At 35.4% G+C, this 22,537-nt stretch overlaps 1 protein-coding gene across 6 annotated transcripts in view; it reads left to right on the plus strand.

The window, feature by feature from the left end:
• LOC134368928 (lysine-specific demethylase 6A-like) overlaps nucleotides 1-19,711 on the plus strand; it is a 174,504-nt gene extending 154,793 nt beyond the window's left edge. For 2 of the 6 annotated variants that reach the window (XM_063085172.1, XM_063085168.1), the window contains 3 exons: nucleotides 15,821-15,947; nucleotides 18,072-18,242; nucleotides 19,358-19,711. In XM_063085172.1, coding sequence (XP_062941242.1) covers nucleotides 15,821-15,947; nucleotides 18,072-18,242; nucleotides 19,358-19,387 — 328 coding nt within the window. In that variant the 3' untranslated portion in view covers nucleotides 19,388-19,711. Of the gene's footprint in view, nucleotides 1-15,820; nucleotides 15,948-16,548; nucleotides 16,593-18,071; nucleotides 18,260-19,357 lie in introns of those variants that run through there. The other 4 variants (XM_063085167.1, XM_063085169.1, XM_063085170.1 and 1 more) reach the window with 3 other exon arrangements.
• The last annotated feature ends 2,826 nt before the right edge of the window (nucleotides 19,712-22,537 follow it).

Here is a 22,537-nt window from a genome sequence, read left to right on the forward strand (position 1 = left end):
TGTCAGGAAAAAACCCAATGTTAATTTAACTCCCACATAATAATTATAGTACTGGAGGTTTATTTCTATTATTTTTTCTCTCCAAACGTTGTTTTTGGCTGTGCTTATGAAACACAGAATCATTACCTTAAAGTAAAGCGTTCTTAGAACATTTGCTTGTTTCCTGTGTCATTCTTACATTTACTGCCTTTGTAGATTTGCTAACGTTCTATCTTGCCTAGAGTAATACTCCCAACTGTTATCATTGCCCATGTCAGCTTTTTTATGAAACCTTCCATGATCTCTACCTCCTTTACCAGAAGATGAAATCTTCCTTGTAATGTCCATACATACTTTGCTGTATTACTTAAATCTTTTACCTAATATACTTACTCATGATCTACACTGTGCATTAATTGCTCAAGAAAATAAAGCTTTCATCTTCGTATATTTTAAAACTTCAAGTATATTTCCTTCTGTACCCTGGAATAAAATTATGCTATAAAACATCCCTTTTTTAAAGCTTAATTTTTCTAACTTGTCCCCTTCCCAGTCCATATTCCTCATCATATGAAGTGTTTATCTGTGTGCAAATGAACTGTTGGTTAGATTAGAATCTGCTGTGTAACGTCAAATTTGTCAAATCCTCATTTAGATTGTTCTTTATGTTTTTCTTCAAATCCAGAAGCCATCTTTATCCCCTGCCTTTTTATATATTCTTTTATGCATACAACTGAAAAACAAAGTCTGGGTCAGGAAATAAGATTGATACACAAAAATCAAGAAATAATCTTCTTTTCTAGTTCCTAAGGTTGTTTTTTATCCTGTTCCTAAAATATAGGTGTGCAATAAAAACTTTTTTGTGTTTTACTTTTTTCCTAACTTTTCTCAGAGTAGAGCATTGCGTAATAGATAACCTTAATTAATGAGTGATTTTAACAGGAGTTTTAATTTTAATTAATAGAAGTCTAACTCCTGTTGCCTTTTAGGAATCTCGGTATTTCTAGTATGTTATACCTTAAGGGACATAACATGCCTGTTTATTTCTATACCTTTTTATTTTTCAAATTGAATCTTAATTGCATAAGGTCAAGTTAATTAAACCAGCGATACTAAAAATTTGAAAGAAATATTGACACTATATTTGGCCAATTTTTTTAGCCAGTCATTACATTTAAAAGTTCTCTTTGGATTAAATATGTATCTAGGATTAGTCAAATTAGACAATTTATTGTTAAGGCAATTCTTGAATTTTATCTTTAATCTTTTCTACGATTCTTTCTCCAAATATCATTACTTCCTATTCTTCATGTGCTTTAATTGAATCAGATTTTCATTTATTTGGTCTCTTAAGAGCCTCTACCTGCCTGTCTTCTTTTATTCTTTTGCTTACTGTCACTTTCTGAAAAGTGGGAAGGAATAAAAATGTCACAGTGAAGGAAAAAACATAAGAACATAGAGTAACCACAGTTTAGTTATTCAGTATTGTTAATAAAGCTTTCAGCTTTTAAGATTTTCCTGTCAGGGAAGTAATTTGCTACCTTTGATTCCAGAAGAAGACTGATGTGTTTACTACTCCTAGCAAACCAAGCTCCATTTCTTTGTAGTATTTTGCATTTTTTTAGATGACTTTCTTTTTTTTTGCCTTTTTTCGTGACCGGCACTCAGCCAGTGAGTGCACCTGCCATTCCTATATAGGATCCGAACCCGCAGCGGGAGCATCGCCTCGCTCCCAGCGCGCACTCTCCCGAGGGCACCACGGGCTTGGCGTATTTTGCATTTTTTTAAATGAAACTTCAAAACTGTGAAGTGGTACTGTAGAAACTATCATCTAATTGCCAGAATAGTAAGTACTATTTGAAATGGAAATTATATTTACTTCATAAAAAGTGGAATAATACAAACTGTCCAGAAGTGAGGCTCTGTGTTCTTTCAACACTGCACTTAAGTGTTGGCAACATAATATGATTTCTTAGCCTGAAGAATCTCATCTTAATGGAAGTAAAAAAGAAGGGGGAAAAGAGTAGAATAATGTAGAGATGGTGAACAGAAGGGTGTACGGAGAATATAATGATGGAAAATTTGAAATTATCCAGTTTAGGAAATATTTTGCTTTAATACCTAAGCAGCATTATGATGTTAGGGTTCCTGCACTGGGTCTTAGGAGACTCAGATTCTTTTTTCGGGTGCTATGCCTTCATGAATGCTACCTCTTTATTAGCACTTTATTTTCCCACTTGGAAGCATAGTTTAGTTTACAAAAATATGAATATGTAGATTTTAAAACATATTTTCCTGTGAAATAGGACATATTTTGAAACACTGCTTTGAGAAGTAAATCTAAGTAAGATCTCTGTGCCCAGAGGTAAAATTATGTGAGGAGATGGGTAGGAGGAAGACATTAGTAGCTGCTAAAATCGAGTGATAGATTTATATTTTCTTTGACATGAATTGAATTTTTAATTTTGCTTCCCCTGGCACCTCCTTCAAACACACACACACACACACACACACACACACACACACACACACACACACACACACACACACACACACACACACTGAAAATGAGATTTTATAAGAAAAAAAGTTAGCATGTGTGTAAAAAGAGAGCATGTTTGTAAAAGGAAAGCACATCTTCTTTAGTCTGACTCTGTTTTTGGTTGGTGGCACTAGCCTCGGAATTTACTTTATTCTAAGTGTAATCTAGCAGTAAACCAGTATGCCATTTTTCCTCATTCCAGTTTTTCAGTTAGTTACCAATTAGGATTGGTATTAACCCAATTAAGTTTTAATGATTTCTTTTTCAGCTTAAGTCCATTTCTTTTCTTTTCTTTTTTAAAATTGAAACGTAATCGGTAGACATATTTGTAAACATTTGTAGGACGCAGAGTTGAATATTAATGTCTGTGCAATATGTAGTAATCAAATTGGGATAATTGGTGTATGCATCATTATGTAATGTAATCATTTTTTGTGGCCCTTTACCAGTCTATCACTAACCCCTCCTTCCCCTCCCCCTTTCCCACCTCTGGGAACCTCAGTTCTTCCCCCCCCCCCTTTGTTTGAAAGGTCAACATGTTATGATTGTTGTTTCTTTCTTTCTTTCTTTCTTTCTTTCTTTCTTTCTTTCTTTCTTTCTTTCTTTCTTTCTTTCTTTCTTTCTTTCTTTCTTTCTTTCTTTCTTTCTTTCTCTCTCTCTTTCTTTCTCTCTTTCTTTCTCTCTCTCTCTCTCTTTCTTTCTTTACTTTTCTAGCTCCCACTTATGACTAAGGACATGCAGTATTTGTCTTTCTGTGCCTGACTTATTTTACTTTACATAATTTTTTCTAAGTTCATCCATGTTGCACATGGCAGGGCTTCATCCTTTTTTATGGCAAAGTAATATTCCATTGTGCATATATACCACATTTTTCTTATCCAGTCATCTGTTCATTCCAACTACTGGCTATTGTGAATAGCTGCAATAAACATGGGAGTGCAGGTATTCCTTTGACGTGATGATTTCCATTCCTTTGGATATATACCTAGCAGTGGGATTGCTGGATTGTATGGCAGTTCTATCTGTAGTTGTTTGAGGAATCTTCATACTGTTTTCCATAATGACTGCAATAATTTACAGTCCCACCAACAGTGTAGAAGAGTACCCCTGTCTCCACATCCTTGCTAGCATTTGTTATTCTCTCTCTTTTTGATAATAGCCAGTCTAACTGGAGTGAGATTATGTTTCAGTGTGGTTTTGATGTTGAGCATTTTTGCATGTGTCTGTTGGACATTTGTATATCTTCCTTTGAGAAATGCCTATTCAGCTACTTTGCCCATTATAAAATCATGTTACTTTTTTTTTTTTTAACTGTTGAGTTTCTTATGTTTCCAGATATTAATTTCTTATCAGATGCATGGTTTGCAAATATTTTCTCCCATTTTGTAGGTTGTATTTACACTCTGTTGATTGTTTCCTTTGCTGTGCAGAAGCTTTGTAGTTTGATATAATCCCATTTGTTTATTTTTTCTTTTGTTGCCTGTGCTGTTGAGGTCATATTCATAGTCTTTGCCTAGTCCTATTTCCTGAAGTATTTCTCCTGTGTTTCAGTAGTTGTATTGTTTCATGTCTTATGTTTTAGTCTTTAATCCATTTTGAGTTGATTTTGGTATATAATGAGAGATATGGGTCTAATATCATTCCTCTACATATGGATGGCAAGTTTTCCCAACACTGTAATTTATTTTATTTTATTTTTATTTATTTAATTTTATTATTTAATTTAATTTAATTCAATTTAATTTTGTCGTTATACAATGTGGTTGATTATTGTGGCCCATTACCCAAACCACCCTCCTTCTTCCTGCTCCCACCTCCCTCCCAACCATGTCCTTTCTGTAAGGAGTTGTAATTATTATGTCTTATCCAGCTCCCCCGCCCCTGGTTTTTTTTTGTGTGTGAATTTATTTATTTATTTTTTAGCTCCCACCAATAAGTGAGAACATGTGATATTTCTCTTTCTGTGTCTGACTTGTTTCACTTAATATAATTCTCTCTAGGTCCATCCATGTCGCTGCAAATGGCAGTACTTCATTCTTTTTTATTTTATTTTATTTTTGTTTTTTTATTTCTATTATTATTTTTTATTGTGTGTGTGTGACTGGTAAGGGGATCATAACCCTTGGCTTGGTGTCGTCTGCACCACGCTCAGCCAGTGAGCGCACTGTCCATCCCTATATAGGAACTGAGCCTGCAGCCTTGGTGCTCCCAGCGCCACACTCTCCCAAGTGAGCCACGGGGTCGGCCCACTTCATTCTCTTTTATAGCTGAGTAGTATTCTGTTGTGGAGATATACCACATTTTCCATATCCATTCATCCGATGATGGACATTTGGGCTGGTTCCAACTCTTGGCGATTGTAAAGAATGCTGCAATGAACGTTGGGGAACAGGTATACCTTCAACTTCATAATTTCCATTCTTCTGGGTATATTCCCAGCAGCGGGATAGCTGGGTCGTATGGTAGATCTATCTGCAATTGTTTGAGGAACCTCCATACCATTTTCCATAGAGAATGCACCATTTTGCAGTCCCACCAACAATGTATGAGGGTTCCTTTTTCTCCTCAACCTCGCCAGCATTTATCGTTCAGAGTCTTTTGGATTTTAGCCATCCTAACTGGGTGAGATGGCATCTCAGTGTGGTTTTGATTTGCATTTCCCAGATGCTGAGTGATGTTGATCATTTTTTTGTGTGTCTGTTGGCCATTTGTATATCTTCCTTAGAGAAATGCCTACTTAGCTCTTGTAACCATTTTTTAATTGGGTTGCTTGTTTTTTTTCTTGTAAAGTTGTTTGAGTTCCTTGTATATTCTGGATATTAATCCTTTGTCGGATGTATATTTTGCAAATATTTTCTCACTCTGTTGGTTGTCTTTAAACTCTGTTAATTGTTTCTTTTGCTGTGCAGAAGCTTTTTAGTTTGATATAATCTCATTTGTTTATTTTTCCTATGGTTGCCTGTGCTTTTGGGGTCAAATTCATGATGTCTGTGTCCAGTCCTACTTCCTGAATTGTTTCTCCTATGTTTTCTTTAAGAAGTTTTATTGTTTCAGGGTGTATATTTAATTCTTTAGTTCATTTTGAGTTGATTTTAGTGTATGGTGAAAGGTATGGTTCTAGTTTCATTCTCCTGCATATGGATATCCAGTTATTCCAGCACCATTTGCTGAAGAGACGGTCTCTTCCCCAGTGAATAGGCTTGGTGCCTTTGTCAAAAATCAGATGGCTGTAGGTGTGTGGGTTGATTTCTGGATTCTCTGTTCTATTCCATTGATCACTGTGTCTGTTTTTATGCCAGTACCATATTGTTTTGGTTTGTGTTGTCCAGAAATTTATCCATTTCCTCCAGATTTTCAAATTTCTTGGTGTATAGTTGTTTATAATAGTCTCGAATGATTCCTTGTATTTCAGATGAATCAGTTGTAATATCACCTTTTTCATTTCTAATTTTTGTTACGTGAGTATTCTCCCTTCTTTTTTTTTTGTTAGCCATGCAAATGGTTTGTCAATTTTATTTATCTTTTCAAAAAACCAACTTTCTGATTCATTGATTTTTTTGTATTTTTTGGGGGTTTCAATTTCATTAAGTTCTGCTCTGATCTTAATGATTTCTTTCTGTCTGCTAAGTTTAGGTTTGGATTATTCTTGTTTTTCTAGTTCTTTAAGGTGAAGTGTTAGGTTGTTCACTTGCCATCTTTCCATTCTTCTGAGGTGAGCATTCAATGCGATAAATTTCCCCCTTAGTACTGCTTTTGCAGTATCCCACAGGTTTTAGTATGATGTATCATTATTTCCATTAGTTTCAATAAATTTTTTGATTTCCTGCTTGATTTCTTCTTGGACCCATATGTCATTAAGTAGAATGCTGTTTAATTTCCATGTGTTTGTATAGTTTCCAGAATTTCGTTTGTTATTAATTTCTAGTTTTAATCCATTGTGGTCTGGGAAAATACATGGGATAATTCCAATTTTTTTGAATTTGTTGAGACTTGATTTGTGACCTAATATGTGATCTATCCTGGAGAATGATCCATGTGCTGATGAGAAGAATGAATATTCTGAGGTTGTTGGATGGAATGTTCTGTAGATATCTGCCAAGTCCAATTGGTCTAGAGTATTGTTTAGATCTTGTGTTACTCTGCTGATTCTTTGCCTAGATGAGCTGTCTAATATTGACAGTGGGTGTTCAGGTCCCCTGATATTATGGTATTAGTGTCTATTTCCTTCTAGGTCTAATGGAGTTTGTTTTATAAATCTGGCTGCTCTGACATTGGGTGCATATATATTTATCATTCTTATGTCTTCTTGAAACATCAGTCCTTTTATCATTAAGTAGTGTCCCTCATTGTCTCTTTTTATGGTTTTTAGTTTAAAGTCTGTTTTATCAGATATAAGAATAGGTACTCCAGCTCATTTTTCTTTTCTGTTTGCATGGTACATCTTTTTCCATCCTTTCACTCTTAGTCTATGTGAGTCTTTATGGGTGAGGTGGGTATCTTGAAGGCAGCATATAGTTGGGTCCTCCTTTTTAATCCAGTCAGCCAGTCTGTGTCTTTTGATTGAGGAATTTAAGCTTTTTACATTAAGAGTTGTTCTTGAAAGGTGTTGATTTATTCTTAGCATTTTATTGATTATTGTTTGGTTGTCTTAGGTGTCTTTTGTTCCTTGCTTTCTGGTTTACTGTTTGTTTTCTGTATTTGTTGGTTCCTTGGCCAACACCGTAATTTTTAAAAGTAACACAAAGATGTGGGTTTGTTGCTAGATGAGTACAATTGCTAAAGGCAAATGGAAAGTGATTTTTTTTTTTATATTTATGGACTTTGTCATGTAACTTTAGATTTGATATTGTTATACTTGTTTTATGTCTTTAAATAAGCTAACATGTATGTATGTATTCTAGTTCTATTTTCCCAGCGTTATTTATGTGGATTCTGATTAAAACAAAATGAATAATAGTTTAACCTGGCAAGTAACAATTAGCAAGGAAATGTAAATAAGGAAATTACATCTGCTATTATTTATCATATTGTAAAATTTACTTAGTTCTTTAATTGTCAAATATTTATTAAGCATTTACTCTATGCCATGCATTGTTCTACAGCAGTTGACAGAGCAGATAAAACCTTTGCTGTCATGAAACATTCTAATGGGAAAGAAAGACAACATGTAAACAGATAAGGAAAATAATTTTAGATACTGTTAGTGTGATATAAATTTTTTCATGAATGTATGTACTTCTGTTATGTAATTCTGTGTGTTTCTGTGTATGTAATTCTATTAATCCTAATCTTACATTGATAGCAGTGTAATGGATCAGAAAGCTCCAAGTAGGTTTAAATCCTGATCCCAGGATGTATATATTCACAAATGTTGTTAATGACATTTTATGGTATTTAGGAGAACATATTTTATGCTTTTTTGGATAATTTTTAAAGTGTAGTGTGCCTTACACGTTACCTAACCCAACTTTGCCTGTTTGAGACACTTAAATTCACAGAAACTTTAGCAGACATTTCTGAGCAATGAAAACAATTACAGGGAAATCAACACTTTTTGTGAGAATTCACTACATTGTTAACATCAGAAGCTAACAAATGTCTGTAGGAAAGGAGTAAATTATAAGAAAAGTTTAATATAAATGAAGGATTCTACTATACTACTTTTAAATTAAGATTGAACACAATATTGTTTTTTTCTTTGGTGCTATAAACTAATTTTGTATCTTATAATGACTAAATACATAAATAATTTTCTGCTATGAATTAAGGTTTTAAATCAATTACATTAATGCTGTTAGTGAGTGTGTAGTAGCCTTATTGTCTCTCTGTAATCAAAGTTGTTCAATGTGAAATTCAGACCTTTTATTTTAAAGATGAAGTAATTGACTCAGAGAAGTTCTCTGATGTACACAAATGAAAGCTGAAATTAAAAATATGTATTTAAATAGAGGTGAGTTTGTTGTTGATTAAAATCATTATATTTTAATATTTAAATGCCAATTATTCTCATCTTTAATGGTTTAATGTCATTTTGGGGCCTGCACATATGAAAAATTGACAAAAAGAAAAATTATCTTGTGAATAGACTTTTAAAACATAGATTCTCAAAGTTATTACTATTTTTATTTTTATTTTATTTTTTAAATTTTATTTTGTCGATATACATTGTGGTTGATTATTGTTGCCCCTTACCCAAAACCTCCCTCCTTCCTCCCCTCCTCCCTCCCCCACAACAATGTCCTTTCTGTTTGCTTGTTGTATCAACTTCAAGTAATTGTGGTTGTTATATCTTCTTCTCCCCCCACCCCCGGGTTTTTTTTTTTTTCTGTGTGTGTGTGTGTGTGTGTGTGTGTGTGAATGTATATATTAATCTTTAGCTCCCACCAATAAGTAAGAACATGTGGTATTTCTCTTTCTGTGCCTGGCTCGTTTCACTTAATATAATTCTCTCAAGGTCCATCCATGTTGTTGCAAATGACAGTATTTCATTCGTTTTTATAGCTGAGTAGTATTCTGTTGTGTAGATGTACCACATTTTCTGTATCCACTCATCCGATGATGGACATTTGGGCTGATTCCAACTCTTGGCTATTGTAAAGAGTGCTGTGATGAACATTGGGGAAGAGGTATACCTTCGACTTGATAACTTCCATTCCTCTGGGTATATACCCAACAGTGGGATAGCTGGGTCATATGGTAGATCTATCTGCAATTGTTTGAGGAACCTCCATACCATTTTCCATAGAGGCTGCACCATTTTGCAGTCCCACCAACAATGTATGAGGGTTCCTTTTTCTCTGCAACCTCGCCAGCATTTATCGTTCAGAGTCTTTTGGATTTTAGCCCTCCTAACTGGGGTTAGATGGCATCTCAGTGTGGTTTTGATTTGCATTTCCCGGATGCTGAGTGATGTTGAGCATTTTTTCATATGTCTGTTAGACATTTGTATATCTTCCGTAGAGAAATGCCTACTTAGCTCTTGTAACCATTTTTTAATTGGGTTGCTTGTTTTTTTCTTGTAAAGTTGTTTGTGTTCCTTATATATTCTGGATATTAATCCTTTGTCACATGTATATTTTGCAAATATTTTCTCACTCTGTTGGTTGTCTTTAAACTCTGTTAATTGTTTCTTTTTCTGTGACGAAGGTTTTTAGTTTGATATAATCCCATTTGTTTATTTTTCCTTTGGTTTCCCGTGCTTTTGGGGTCATATTCATGAAGTCTGTGTCCAGTCCTATTTCCTGAATTGCTTCTCCTATGTTTTCTTTCAGAAGTTTTATTGTTTCAGGGTGTATATTTAAATACTTAATCCATTTTGAGTTGATTTTGGTATATGGTGAGAGGTATGGGTCTAGTTTCATTCTCCTGCATATTGATATCCAGTTATCCCAACACCATTTGCTGAAGAGGCAGTCCCTTCCCCAGTGAATAGGCTTGGTGCCTTTGTCAAAGATCAGCTGGCAGTAAGTGTGTGGGTTGATTTCTGGATTCTCTATTCTATTCCATTGGTCAGTGTGTCTGTTTTTATGCCAGTACCATACTGTTTTGGTTATTATAGCTTTGTAGTATAGCTTAAAGTCAGGTAGTGTTATACCTCCAGCTATATTTTTTTTGCTCTGCATTGCTTTGGCTACGTGTGGTCTTTTATTATTCCATATAAATGTCTGGATTCTTCTTTCCATTTTGGAGAAAAATGTCTTTGGAATTTTATGGGGATTGCATTGAATTTGTATATCCCTTTGGGTACTATGGACATTTTCACTCTGTTGATTCTTCCAATCCAAGAGCATGGGATATCTTTCCATCTTCTTGTATCCTCTCTAATTTCCCTCAGCAGTGGTTTGTAGTTCTCATTATAGAGATTTTTCACTTCTTGGTTAACTCAATTCCTACGTATTTTATTTTTTTGGTGGCTATTGTAAATGGGCAGGCTTTCTTGATTTCTCGTTCTGCATGTTCACTATTGGAGAAAAGAAATGCTACTGATTTTTGTGTGTTGATTTTGTATCCTGCTACTGTGCTGAAATCATTTATCAATTCCAAGAGGTTTTTGTAGAGGGTTTAGGCTGTTCAATATGCAGGATCATGTCATCTGCAAACAGAGACAGTTTGACTTCATCTTTTCCAATCTGGATGCCCTTTATTTCCTTCTCTTCTCTGATTGCTCTGGCTAGTACTTCCAACACTGTGTTGAATAGGAATGGTGAGAGTGGGTATCCTTGTCTAGTTCCTGTTCTTAAAGGAAAAGCTTTCAGCTTTTCCCCATTCAGGATGATATTGGCAGTGTGTTTGTCATATATGGCTTTAATTATGTTGAGATACTTTCCCTCTGTACTTAACTTATAGAGGGTCTTTATTATGAATGAGTGCTGAATTTTATCAAATGCTTTTTCAGCATCTATAGAGATGATCATATGGTCATTGTGTTTGACTTTATTAATTTGGTGTATCACATTTATTGATTTGCGTATTTTGAACCAACCTTGCATCCTGGGATGAATCCCACTTGATCGTGGTGAATAATTTTATGTATGTGTTGCTGTATTCTGTTTGCTAGTATTTTAGTGAAGATTTTTGCATCTATATTCATCAAGGATATCAGCCTGTAATTTTCTTTTTTGGTTATATCTTTACCTGGTTTTGGTATCAGGATGATGTTTGCTTCATAAAATGAGTTTGGGAGATTTGCGTCTGTTTCAATCTTTTGGAATAGTTTGTAAAGAATCAGTGTCAATTCCTCTTTGAATGTTTGGTAAAATTCTGCTGTGAATCCATCTGGTCCTGGGCTTTTCTTTGTTGGGAGCCTTCTGATAACATCTTCAATTTCCTTTATTGTTATTGGTCTGTACAAATTTTCTACGTCTTCATGGTTCAGTTTTGGGAGCTTGTGTGTGTCCAGAAATTTATCCATTTCCTCCAGATTTTCAAATTTGTTGGCGTATAGTTGTTTATACTAGTCTCGAATGACTTTTGTATTTCAGATGAATCAGTTGTAATATCGCCTTTTTCATTTCTAATTTTTGTTATTTGAATCTTCTCTCTTCATTTTTTATTAGCCATGCTAATGGTTTGTCAATTTTATTTATCTTTTCAAACTTTTTGATTCATTGATTTTTTGTATTGTTTTTTGGGTTTCAATTTCATTAAGTTCTGCTCTGATCTTAATGATTTCTTTCTGTCTGCTAACTTTAGGTTTGGATTGTTCTTATTATTCTAGTTCTTTAATGTGAAATGTTAGGTTGTTCACTTGCCATCTTTCCATTCTTCTGAGGTGAGCATTTAATGCAATAAATTGCCCCTTAATACTGCTTTGGCAGTATCCCACAGGTTTTGGTATGATGTATCATTATTTCCATTAGTTTCAATAAATTTTTTGATTTCCTGCTTGATTTCTTCTTGGACCCATATGTCACTAAGTAGAATGCTGTTTAATTTCCATGTGTTTGTATAGTTTCTAGAGTTTCATTTGTTATTAATTTCTAGTTTTAATCCATTGTGGTCTGGGAAAATACATGGGATAATTCCAATTTTTTTGAATTTGTTGAGACTTGATTTGTGACCTAATATGTGATCTATCCTGGAGAATGATCCATGTGCTGATGAGAAGAATGAATATTCTGAGGTTGTTGGATGGAATGTTCGGTAGATATCTGCCAAGTCCAATTGATGTAGAGTATTGTTTAGATCTTGTGTTTCTCTACTGATTCTTTGCCTAGATGATCTGTCTAATATTGACAGTGGGTGTTCAGGCCCCCTGATATTATGGCATTAGTGTCTATTTCCTTCTTTAGTTCTGATAGAGTTTGTTTTATAAATCTGGCTGCTCCGACATTGGGTGCGTACATATTTATCATTCTTATGTCTTCTTGAAACATCAGTCCTTTTATCATTAAGTAGTGTCCCTCATTGTCTCTTTTTATGGTTTTTAGTTTAAAGTCTATTTTATCAGATATAAGAATAGGTACTCCAGCTCATTTTTCTTTTCTGTTTGCATGGTTCATCTTTTTCCATCCTTTCACTCTTAGTCTATGTGAGTCTTTATGGGTGAGGTGGGTCTCTTGAAGGTAGCATATAGTTGGGTCCTCCTTTTTAATCCAGTCAGCCAGTCTGTGTGTTTTGATTGGAGAATTTAAGCCTTTTACATTAAGAGTTGTTCTTGAAAGGTGTTGATTTATTCCTAGCATTTTGTTGGTCGTTTGGTTGTCTTAGGTGTCTTTTGTTCCTTGCTTTCTGATTTACTGTTCGGTTTCTGTGTTTGTTGGTTCCTTAGGTTGTTGATAGCATTTTTGTTTGTTTCTTTTCTCTTCCTGAATGCCATTTTTATTATACTAGTGGGTTTTGATTTTTCTTGGACTTTTATGGCAGTGGTAGTTATTTTTCAGGAACCAAACCCAGTACTCCCTTGAGGATTTCTTGTAAGGGTGGTCGTGTGGTAGTGAAATCCCGCAGTTTTTGTTTGTCTGAGAAATATACTATTTGCCCCTCATTTCGGAAGGATAGCCTTGCAGGGTAGAGTATTCTTGGCTGGCAATCTTTGTCTTTCAGTATTTTGAATATTTCATCCCATTCCTTTCTAGCTTTTAGGGTTTGTGATGAAAAGTCTGATGTTAGCCTGATTGGGGCCCCCGTATACGTGATTTGATGCTTCTCTCTTGCAGCTTTTAAGATTCTCTCTTTGTCTCTGAGTTTGGCCAATTTGACTATAACATGTCTTGGAGAAGGCCTGTTTGGGTTGAATACGTTTGGAGATTGTTGAGATTCCTGGATCTGAAGATCTGTGATTTTTCGTATACCTGGGAAGTTTTCTGCTACTAATTTGTTGAATATGTTTTCAGTGCATTCTACATTTTCCTCCCCTTCTGGAATACCCATGACTCGGATATTTGAGTGCTTAAGGTTGTCTGATATCTCTCTCAGATTTTCTTCAATGTCTTTGATTCTTTTTCCTTTTTCTTTTTTGTCTGCTTGTGTTATTTCAAACAGCCCATCTTCAAGTTCAGAAGTTCTCTCTTCAACTTCGACAAGCCCGCTGGTTAAACTCTCTGTTGTGTTTTTTATTTCATTGCATAAGTTCTTCAGTTCAGCAAGTTCTGCTACATTTTTTTTTTCAGGACATTGATTTCCTTGTACATTTCCTCTTTCAGGTCCTGTATACTTTTCCTTGTTTCACCATGATGTCTAGCTGAGTTTTCTTGTATCTCATTTAGTTTCCTTAGAATTATCACTCGAAATTCCTTGTCAGTCATTTCAAGGGCTTCTTGTTCTATAGGATCTAGAGTTTGAGATTTATTAACTTATGGTGGTGTACTTTCTTGATTTTTTGTATTTCTGTTATCTTTTTTTTTGATGTTTATTTATTGTGGCAGGGGATTTCACAGTCCACCAGTTTGACACTATTGACTGACTAAGATGTTGCTGTGGTTGCCAAGCTGGTATGGCTACCTCCATGACTACTCAGTTGGCCTCTAGTGCCTTGTGTGTGTGGTTGCCTCAGATCTTGGGCCTCTCTGGGGAGCCACCTCTCTGGTCAGCTTGGATTCTGCTGTGCTGCTGGATTACGGGGCTGTACCTCAGGGTGTGTGGTCTCTGCTGAGCTTCCACTTCCCGTGCAGGACTTCTCCCTGTTCCGTGCGCTCTGGCTTGGGCTGTTGGATCATGCAGTGGCGACCCCACAGGGTGTGTGGTTTCTGTCGAGTCTCCGCCTCCCTAGCTGGACGTCTCCCTGCTCTGTGCGCACTGGGCTGGGCTGTGACGTGTTTTCTGGGACCCTCGTCTATTAGCTGCACCTTCAAGACCCTGCTCGGCCCTGCCTCGACCAGGAAGTCTACCAGGTTTCTGCTAGGCGCAGATGACCGGTTGCTCTGGGTGCCTTTGTAGCACTGTCTAGATCTTTCTTGGGACTTATCACCTTCCTCCTGGTATGCAGTTATTCGTGTAATTGTCTTATTTCCCACACTAGAGCGTGAGCTCCTTGGGGTAGGAGCCCGCAGCACACAGTTCACGTTTGAATTTCCCTGGCATGGACCGAGTCTGGTGCCCACCTGCAGTCAGCTCTCCGGCAGCTTCAAGTGAACTTGGGAATTCCCTGACCACACTATTCCTAACCAGAAATCGGTTAGGCGTTTTTCCAAACTGGTGGCCGCAGAGATGGTATCTGCCTCCCGGTAACAGGAAGTTTACCCGGGCCGGAGCCCAGGGTGCGGTGGAGTGACAGTCGGCCCAGCCCGTGCTTCCTTGCCCTCTCGATGCTGGCCGGGGATGCCCCATGCCACCAGCCCCACCAGAGAGCCATCAAGGGTGTGGGAGGGGAGGCCGGCCTGCAGGCCCTGGGAAGCCCTGTGCTGGGGCAAGCAAGTGGGAAGGCTCAGTGAGGAGCTGAGCCAGGCGAGGAGGACAGGCTTGGCGGAGCTGGGCCAGAGCCGCCACCACCTGAGAAAGTAGAGGTAGCCCTGGGCCGTTGAGTGGCTCGGTGGGGCAGGTGGAAGCCGGACGGGCGTCTGCCCCCCCCCCCCCCAGCAGGGCCGGACCGGGGGTTACTCAGGGGCTGTGCCGGGTCGGGCAGCTCCCTCTGTGCCTCTGCGTCGTGGCTGTCCCCGTTCTCGGCCGCTGCCGCCTCGGGCTGCTCACTCAGTCTCGCGGCGTGGCTTGGGCGCTCCCAGAAATCTTCTTTTATGCCGGCCTAAAACCTCAAATCCTGAATAGGGCAGCTGGCCTCCTTCAGCACAGCCCTGGCCTCCGGGATCCTGGCAGCGTCAATAGAAGCCCCAGCGCGGTGTTCCCTGTTTAGAGACTTGCTTTTGCAGCTAAGAAACAATTCTTTTCCTTCTCCATACAAGCTGTTGCTTGTAAACGAGGCAGCCTCTCCTGCCAAGGGCAAAGTGGCGGTCAGCCCCCACAACCGGCCACCGGCAGCGGTCCTCCCTTAAGAGACGGTGAGAGGAAGGTCCACAAGTTTCCCGGCTGCCTAAGGCCTGGTGGCCGCCTTTTACACCTCAGCTACTCCGCGCCCACCACTGCAGCCCCTGCCATCTTAGGATCTCGAAATATTACAAAACTTTTAACTTTAGTCATTTTTGGGTGATAGGGACTATGTTTTATTTTCTTCTTTATATGTTTCTGTGTTGCATATTTCTAACAACACGCGGCAGCTGCTTGGCCCTCCAGTGGTCCCGGCTCCCGTCGCAGCCCTGGACATGGCAGCTGCCACTCGCCCTCAAAGTTATTTCTAATGGGTTTATCTTTTATGCTAAGACTATTGAATATTTAATTGCTGTCACAAATAATCTTTCCCCACAATAGGTATTGTCTTCTGAAAATTCTAAAGCAGTGTCAGACATTGAGAGAAGCTCTTGTTGCAGCAGGGAAAGAGGTTATATGGCATGGGCGTACAAAGGATGAACCAGCTCATTACTGTAAATTTTGTGAGGTAAGTAACTGTTATTAACAGTTGTTTTGCTTTGGACTCTGTAGATTTTTTTTTCTTTTTTTAATTATAAGTTCATCTGTATTTTAATGTGATGCTTTTTACTGAAGTTGACTGTGATAGCTATTATGTAAAATTCTTATCTGATGATAAAATAGTTTACTAACTGTATATCTTAACCTAGAAGTATCTGCTACAGAAGTGTCTAGGTGGTAGATACTTACCAGATGATAATCATCTCAGAGTTTAGATAAAGAGGTGCCAAACAAACTGGATTTAGTTTAGTATAGGTCCAGGCCGGATTACGATTAACTTCTTTCTACTTCGTTTCATAATATATTTATCAGTTTTCCTTGCGTCTAAGCCTTCTAAGAGGTATAAAAATAAAGATTTGGTATCTGCTCTAGAGGAGCTTACCTTGTACTTGGAGAAGACAAATGTATAAAGAACTATTTGTGATGCACATATGACTGATGGTAAGGCTGAGCATATATATAAACTGTTATAGAAACAATAAGAAAAAATAATTTTTCTCAAGAAAAATCTTTCATTTATACCTATAGTATTTGAGTCTGTCTTTGAAAAGTGTGTTTGATTTTAACAGGCAGAAATTGCTACAATTGGAGGTTTATAGAACATCATTAGGCTTTAAGAACATTGTAGAAGTGGGGAAAGGAGTAGTGTACTCAATAAAATGTAAGTAGAACAATGTGGCTGGGAAACAGATTGTAAATTCTTAGAAGTCTGTCACCGTAGGCTGTGTGTAACTTGCAAATCATCTTGATTGGTTTTTAAGGAAATTAATATATGTTCTGAAGTAATTGAAGCCATTAAAAGTTTTGAGAAGGCAGCTAACTTAAGTGTTTTTGAGAGACATGTTTGATAATTGGAGGGGGTAGAGAGAGAAAGCAACCAGATTAGGTTTGAAGCTGCTGGAATCATCTCAAGAGTTGTTAATTAAGGGCCTAAACTAGAACCTGGCCTTAAGAATATAAAAGAAAGGGAGAAGTTCAAAAGTTTTTAAAAGTGAGATCAAGTCTAGTTGGTCAAGTGGTGATGACAAGTTGGAGTATCCCCAATTTTTTAACTCAGGTTATTAGAACATTGTTGGTTTATTGATAATAAAGGAAAACTGTATGTACTCTGGTCATAACACAGCTTTTCAAACATGATGAGATAATGAGTTTATTTAATCATTAAAGAAATCAAGCACAAAACAGAGGACCACTTCACTGAGAAATTAAAGATTCAATCTAAACCTTGAAATTCTGTAATTCTGAGATAACTGATTAAATTTGTTGGCTATTTTAATATTGTATAAACTCACCAAAGTATATTATTATGAGATCAAAGAGATTCTGGCTCGTTGGTGTACTTCAGAAAAGTGAATGTAAATCTTTCTAGTGTTTGGAAACAACTTTTATATTCCGCAATATTATCAGTAGTCCTGGCTGAACCTTTACAACTCATCAGTCTTTCTGAATAAAATGTAGTTATTGTCTGTTGTTATGTAGAAGAATACACTTCTCTTTGAACTTACTTTCCTTAATGTACGAGACTTAGAACTGAACACGTTTTGTTACTGATCTCTCAGTTTCCTGATCTTGAAAAAAATCAGATTATATTCATTTAGGTTTTTTGTTGCTGCTGTTTTAGCTTTGGTTAAATATTAAACACTATGACATGTTCTGGAGATCCAAAAAAATGAATAAAATATAGTCAATGAATAAAATATAGACTGAGACTACAAAGAAGACAAACATTCCAACACAGAATACTAAGCAAATGATGATTACTTCTATGTGACTGTACACTGGTGTCTTGGGTAAGATAGTAAAAATATGCTGACCTTTATCAAACTTTGACTTAAGCCTTAGCTAATAGTTGTAATGAGTTTTTAATTACCATAAAGTCATTCTCTAATATATAACACTGCCCTTGTCTTTAGGTGTTCTATAAAATAAACCTGGTCTCTCAAACATACAAACATGGTTTGTTTTTAAGTAATTGCATTTAACCAAAAATCACTGTCCACTATTTTAGGTATAGTACAATTCCATGGTTATACTCAAGTGATATGGTAAATCAGCTGTCTCTATTCATTGCTTTTTCTCTTGTATGAAATAGGTGGAGGTTTTTAATTTGCTTTTTGTCACTAATGAAAGCAATTCCCAAAAAACCTACATAGTACATTGCCAAGATTGTGCACGAAAAACAGGTGGAAATCTGGAAAATTTTGTGGTGCTCGAACAGTACAAAATGGAGGACCTGATGCAAGTCTATGACCAGTTTACATTAGTAAGTGAATTCAACATGTGAGTACATAGTTAGCTGTTTTGTGAAGTAGCAGTATTCATTTTTGGTACCTGATAAACATTTTCCATTGGCTCAGTAGATATAGCATAAGGAAAAATATTCATATTCTCCCTCATTCTTTGAAGCAGTCTAAATGAAGTTGTTATATATAGTTATGCATTGCTTAATGACAGGATTATGTTCTAAGAACTACATTGTTAGGTGATTTCACTGTTAAGCAGTCATAGAGTACATTTACACAAACCTAGATGGTTTGTTTAGCCTACTGTACTCTTAGTCTATGTGGTGGAGTCATTATATTATGGGACCACTGTCATATATGTAGTCCATCATTGACTGAAATGTTATGTGGTGTGTCACTGTGTATCCATTTTTTCTCATAAAGAAAATGTCCTAAATAGTAGTCATAGTACTTATATTTTAAAATCTTTGCTTTTAGAATATTATCATATTCTTATCATATCCTTATGATGATCAGTTATTTAATTCTTCTATAGTAATCATCCAAAAGAATTAAGTGTGTTTTAAAAATATACTTGTGTTATCAGAGCTAATTGTATTTATTTAAAATACAGTACTTCCTAAACATCTTAACTTTATGGAAATATTTAATGGTGCTTACTAGATGGTCTGATATGTAAGACTCATTAGTTTTTACTTTCTTGCTTTCAATGGTTTCATGAATGGAAACATGGACAATAATCCATGAGTTGTTAATATTGTTCCAGGGTCTTTTGTTCCAATATTTGAAATTTACTTTCTAATATTTGTTATTGAATGGTCCATAGTATTGCTTGAAGAAGAAAAAACTAAGATGGAATATGTAAAATATGTAATGTAACTCAGGCATTTACGAACCAATTACTAGGAAAATTTTAATTGAATATTCCAGAAGTTTTAACTAAATGATGAAACAGAAAAATGGAGGTAATGGTACAGAGAAAATAAGAGCTTCTCACTTGGTAGGCTAAGATTTGGTATTTCTTTCCTACTCACTTTATAAACAGAGGCTGTGTGTTGTTGTACCCATGAGCTAGAGAATACTCTTAAGAATTTATATGACAAAACAATTAACATACCTAATTTTTATTTTTTAGGCACCTTCATTATCATCCTCCTCATCTTGATATTGTTCCATGAACATTAAATGAGACCTTTTCTGATCTTCAGGAAATTTGTACACCATTGGTTTTGTTCTTGTCTCCTAAAACTGCTGACTAAAAGCTGTGTCTATGCAACCTTTTAGTAATAGTGTTAAAAACTGGACAGGGAGAGCACTGCCTCTGTTCCAAGACTCATAAAACTGATTCAGCTATAATTCAGAAAAATAAAAATAGTCATGTTTTGTGTATATCTGACATAGCTGTCAGTGTTCCACAGAGTACTGACTTGAAGACAAATTTTTTTATGTTTCTCTATTTCAGGGCTAATGAGTTAGTTTTCATCTGTATTTTCCCCATTCTGAATTTTCATGTGGGAAAAAATATTTCTTTGTAAGATATCTAACAATTTAAAATCTTTCTTTGATCAACTTTTTTTTTTTTAATGTGAAGAATTAGGGGAGAATATTTTCTACTGCTCTGTGTTTTTTCTGTATTGTTTTGAAGCCATGGAAATTAAACTTGTGGTTGCAAAATAAATCTTAAGAAAAAATATTAATTTCCAAGACATGAAGATAATGGATTACACATAGACAAAGAAAATAAACTTTAGATTTGTGATTTTTGTTTCTAATTTTGATGCAGATTTACTCTATTTATAAATACATATTTATTGCTTGAAAATATTGTGAATGGAATGTTGTTATTTTTTTCCAGACTTACCTGCCATTAAATACTAAGGAGTTCTGTATTTTAAACACTATTTCTATCACATTTTCCATGGGTAAATAAAACTGCCTACCATTGTACAGAAACTTTTATTAGAATTCATTAGTGTTTAGAGGGTTTTCTAGTGTTTGAGTTTTAAAAAGACTTTCTGTAAAGACCCGGGTTTTTTTTCCAAATCTAAATGATTATATGTACTTTATATGTGTGTGTACACACATGTGTATAATATATAGAAATCTCGATATAATTGTATAAAGATAAAACAATTTAACAGTTTTTGCATCTATGGTAGTTTTTAAGGTACCTACTGTAAAGTATTGCTTACAGAAGTATGCTTATTTTTAAGGTAAATGTCTTTCAGTCTGATTTATTAAGCTGCAATTACTGCAGTGATAGCCAATAAATAATTCCTGGCAAAATGTATTTTATAATAATGAAAAACAAATAGTGAATTTAAGATTTAGAGGGAACATTATTACATAGATTTGATAATCTTCTTTATCATTTGGAGTTTTTTATGGAAAAGAGATTCAAAATGGTAATGTCTGTTTTAGAGAACGAATATATTAAGTAATTTATTTTTTTAAGTTAGATACTTTTGAAATTCCATGCGTTCGTGCTTTGTATAATTTGGTTTGGGGGAAGGATATTAAAATTCTGTATCACTAGTAAATTTTCACAGCTTCTATGTAAACATTTATTTCATATGAACAACTTACTTTTAATTAACAGTATTATCTCATTTTACAGTAATACCTGGCTTTTCTACCTCTTGTTTCTTCTACCTTTATTCTCCTCTTTAGTACATTGTTCTGTCTAAGAATTTTCCAGGCAACTTTAAGTGAAGTATCATAGAATGCTATAAATGAAATTATGTAAATGTCTATAGAATTTATAATCCCATCTGGTGAAATGCTTTATGACATTTATGAAGTTCCTTTTTCAAATGATTCTGGAGTATTTTGGCTTCTAGAAAGAGTTAAAAACAAAAGGCATAAAAATATTTTATTAAATTAGGTAATAATTTTTCCAAGTATTGAAATCTATTAACAGTAATCATCACCTATATAATTTCAGAAGGAAATAATTTACAGTTTTTGGTTAAGGAAGAATAATACTAACTGCTTCTAGATATTTTAATTGCTAATGTTTTGATGATTTTTCTTGTTAATCCTCCTATTGAAAGATCATTGACAGTAAAGTCAAGACAACTTTTTTTTCCCTGAACAAAACTTAAGGAAACAAAGATTACAGAATACCAGAACAATACTGTAATTTTTCTTAACCAGTTTTGTTTTGTATTACTGATATATCTAATGTCTCAACTCTTCTTAAGATAATGTATTGACAAAACTAACATAAATTGCATTTACTGAATTTACCTAGACATAAAAATGATTTTTTTTTCTTACTAATACATATTTGGATTATATGTTAAGAACAATACTTTGCAGAAGGTTACAGTCTTTAAATGGGTAGACAGCAGGAAATGAAAATCAAACATATTACTAGGAGTATATATATTTAGATGAGTGAAATTCTCTAGTACTCTGACACATATCTTTTCACTAATTTAGCATCTTTTAAGAGTTGGATTTTGGGGTTTTAAAGGAAAAGGTTTTATTTTTTGTTCTTTTCACTGCTAGAGGTATAAAATTGTTAAGATAGGGTCTCCCAAGATCCTTTCTATTAAATGATTTGGTATCATAGCACACACATTATTTAGAAAAACACCCTAATCTACAAGTTGCATGACACATTTTGTTTTTTTCAAAATAAAGTAGGAATTCATCTACATTGTTTTTAATTTGTGAGCAATTAAATACTAACTTTCCTGAAGATTAATTTGCATTTCTGCCATAAATATGTAATTCAACTTGCTTAATCTAGTTCTTACAAAAAATCTCAGCTTCTGCAGTTTAATACAAAACCTAAATTGCTTTTCTGAGGTAGCATATTGCACACTAGGACCTTCACAGTACTACTAGTCGGTCAAATAAAGTTTATGATCATACAACTTGAATTAAATATAAATGAAGAGTCTATATCTCAGAAATATTTGAACCTTTTCTTTAGCCTTTATGTTACTGTGATATATATTTTAACTTATTCAGGACATTTTCTTTTGTTTTAGCTTCTCCTAAAAGCCAAATATGGGTAAGGTATGAACTCACCCCCTACCCTCTGTCCCCATGAGGATTTCACCATATTTCTAATATGGAAGATTGCTGGAAATATATCAGATAACAAGAAAAGTACTAACGAGTTTGCTTTCAAGGATGTCTTAAGTCATCTACCGTTCACACCTCACTGAACATGATTGCTTGGGAACTTCAAGTAGTTTAGGAAGACTAAGGCACTGGGAAAGTTAACAGACAACTGGAGAAGGGACCTGATGGCATAAAACCTTCTCTGTCATGTTAAGCTTTCAGACTGTCCTTGCAGTTA

The sequence above is a fragment of the Cynocephalus volans genome, chromosome Y (assembly GCF_027409185.1).
Source record: "Cynocephalus volans isolate mCynVol1 chromosome Y, mCynVol1.pri, whole genome shotgun sequence".
Lineage (NCBI taxonomy): Eukaryota > Metazoa > Chordata > Mammalia > Dermoptera > Cynocephalidae > Cynocephalus > Cynocephalus volans.